Source organism: Cataglyphis hispanica, chromosome 9, assembly GCF_021464435.1.
Source record: "Cataglyphis hispanica isolate Lineage 1 chromosome 9, ULB_Chis1_1.0, whole genome shotgun sequence".
Taxonomy (NCBI): Eukaryota; Metazoa; Arthropoda; class Insecta; order Hymenoptera; family Formicidae; genus Cataglyphis; species Cataglyphis hispanica.
Window position 1 is genome coordinate 2,940,564 of NC_065962.1, and position 2,462 is coordinate 2,943,025.

The following is a 2,462-nucleotide window of genomic DNA, read 5'->3' on the forward strand; positions in this document are numbered from 1 at the left end:
TTGACGATAACGATGAAGTTATCGCGATTCCCGTCGGATCTTACGAGTTAAATGCTATAAACGCGTATCTAAAAACCGCGATTCGTCGCAAACGACTGACTAAAGAAGAGGAGCGAAGACGAGACGAGAGCGGAGAACTGAAAACGAGAGATGAGGATGACGATTACATATACGATGTCGACGACCGCGACGATGATCTTTTCGACGAAAACGGTGAGAGGAGCGTCATAGCGCTTCGCGGAAACGATAACACCATGAGAAGCGAGATCAAATGCGCGTATCGCGTAAATTTTACTAAACCTAACAACATTGGTTCGTTATTAGGTTTCTCGTCTCGTATAGTACAACCGAATAAATGGTACGCCTCCGATAAACCGGTGAATATTATGGCCATTAATGTTATTCGCGTAGAGTGCAACGTCACAACAGGGGCGTATCACAATGACAAATCCGCCAAACCATACACGAGTTTGCGCCCAACGTTCCGCCCGGATATAAAGTGTCGGAAGTTCCCGCGCGGATCATTTACCTCCCGATCATCGCGCGAATCATAACCGATATAATGCGCGTCGTAGACCAGAACGGAAAGTCGATCGATTTTCGAGGTGAGGAGATAACAATTCGTCTGCACGCACGACGAAGAAGATAGACGGACGCGCGCGATGCTTGTCGTGAACGAGTCGAACGCGAGAAGTGCGCCCATCGTCACCGTAGCGTCATCCCTAGACGCGAAGAGAAGGAAAGGAAAGAGAGGCGGAAGATTAACTGTCGCTAACGCGACTTTTCTGCGCTCCTTGGGTTTCGTCGTTCCGAAAACGGCTTACGCGTGAAAGTGAAAATGAGCGACATCTTGAGTATCGCCGGAGAACCGATCTTCGACGATCGCATCGTCAAGATCGAAACTCACACGTACAACCCTTACGCTAATATCACATTTGGAAATAACGATGAGATACGAATTCCTATACAACAACAGGATCTGTACACGTTATCTTGCGAGAGTTTCCTCTACATCGAGGGCAGACTCGAGTCGAAGAAATCATCGGGCGCGGAGGGCGAAAGCTCGACGAGACTGGTGAACAATTGCGCCGCGTTTATGTTCGAGGAAATTCGCTACGAGCTCGATGGGGTGGAGATCGATCGAAGCAGAAACGTCGGAATAACGAGCACGATCAAGAATTACGCGTCGTTGACGGTAGAAAGAAGCAGTATATTGCAGAACGCCGGATGGGACTTCGCGGCGAAGAGTCACGCGATCGACGATTTTAACCTTTGCGTACCTCTCAGCGTGTTGCTAGGTTTCTGCAAGGATTACAAGCGCGTCGTGATTAATGCGCGACACTAACTTATTTTGATACGAGCGCGCAACGATCACAATTGTCTCGTATCGCGCAAATCGCACGAACCTAAGATCGTTCTATTAAAGATACAATGGCGAATGCCTCACGTAGTGTTAAACGATGTTAATAAATTAGCGTTATTGCGCACATTAGATAGCGGAAGATATCTGAGCGTCGCTTTTCGTTCGTGGGATCTTTACGAGTTTCCGCTTCTGCAGAGCACGACCAAACACTCCTGGGTTGTCAAAGCGGCAACGCAGCTCGAGAAACCGCGATACGTTATCTTCGCGCTGCAATCCGGAAGGAAGAACGTTCTACCTCAGGATTCCTCCATATTACATAGACGATTGTAAACTAACTAATGTCAAATTGTATTTTAATTCAGATTTTTATCCTTACAACGATATGAATCTAAATTTCGAAAAAAATAAAATTGCGGTACTATACAACATGTACTCAAAATTTCGAAAAACGTACTACGGATGCGATAAAGACGAAGCGCTCTTTAATTTGGCTAAATTTAAAACGTTCGGTCCGATAGTAGTCATCGATTGTTCTCGACAAAACGAATCTATTAAGAGCGCCACCGTGGACGTTCGTATAGAATTCGACTGCAAGGAGAATGTCCCCTCTAATACCACAGCCTACTGTCTCATTATTCACGATCGAGTGGTAGAGTATAATCCGCTCACCAACGTCGTACGCAGAATCGTGTAGAATAATCTAGTACAGAGATAAATAAAAAAATATGGAGGGAGAATGAAATGCTTAAAAGGAGGAAATTTAGAGAAGCGAGCATTCTAACTTCGACTCGCAACGAAGATGGACACACCGATCTTCGCCGACCTCCAAAGTTTTATTGTTAATGAAAAATTTGTTGCGAAAGAGATCGCTATATTGAAAAACGGCAAAGAGTTAACGCATCACATCTTCCGCGCGCCGATGTCGTGGAATTTATTAACGAAAGCGGAGAAAACGCAAGCTTGTTGGTTAATCGCAAATCACCATCAATTAAAGTGGAATGGTGGACATGTTAATTACGGATCAATGAAGAGACTCGTTCGAGACGCCGTTTGCCGTGGAACTAGCCCCGATTTCACGGCACGTGTATACGTCAAAGGC

The 2,462-nt window shown here is 45.7% G+C and overlaps 1 protein-coding gene across 1 annotated transcript; it reads left to right on the forward strand.

The window, feature by feature from the left end:
- Positions 1–838: 838 nt before the first annotated feature.
- Positions 839–1,345, forward strand: LOC126851893 (uncharacterized). Its single transcript, XM_050596226.1, has one exon. It carries the CDS (start codon positions 839–841, stop codon positions 1,343–1,345), a length of 507 nt encoding a protein of 168 aa, XP_050452183.1.
- The last annotated feature ends 1,117 nt before the right edge of the window (positions 1,346–2,462 follow it).

What these genes read in the sequence shown, in the direction of transcription:
- LOC126851893 (XM_050596226.1), top strand. Translation starts at nt 839, where the DNA reads ATGAGCGACATCTTGAGTATCGCCGGAGAACCGATCTTCGACGATCGC.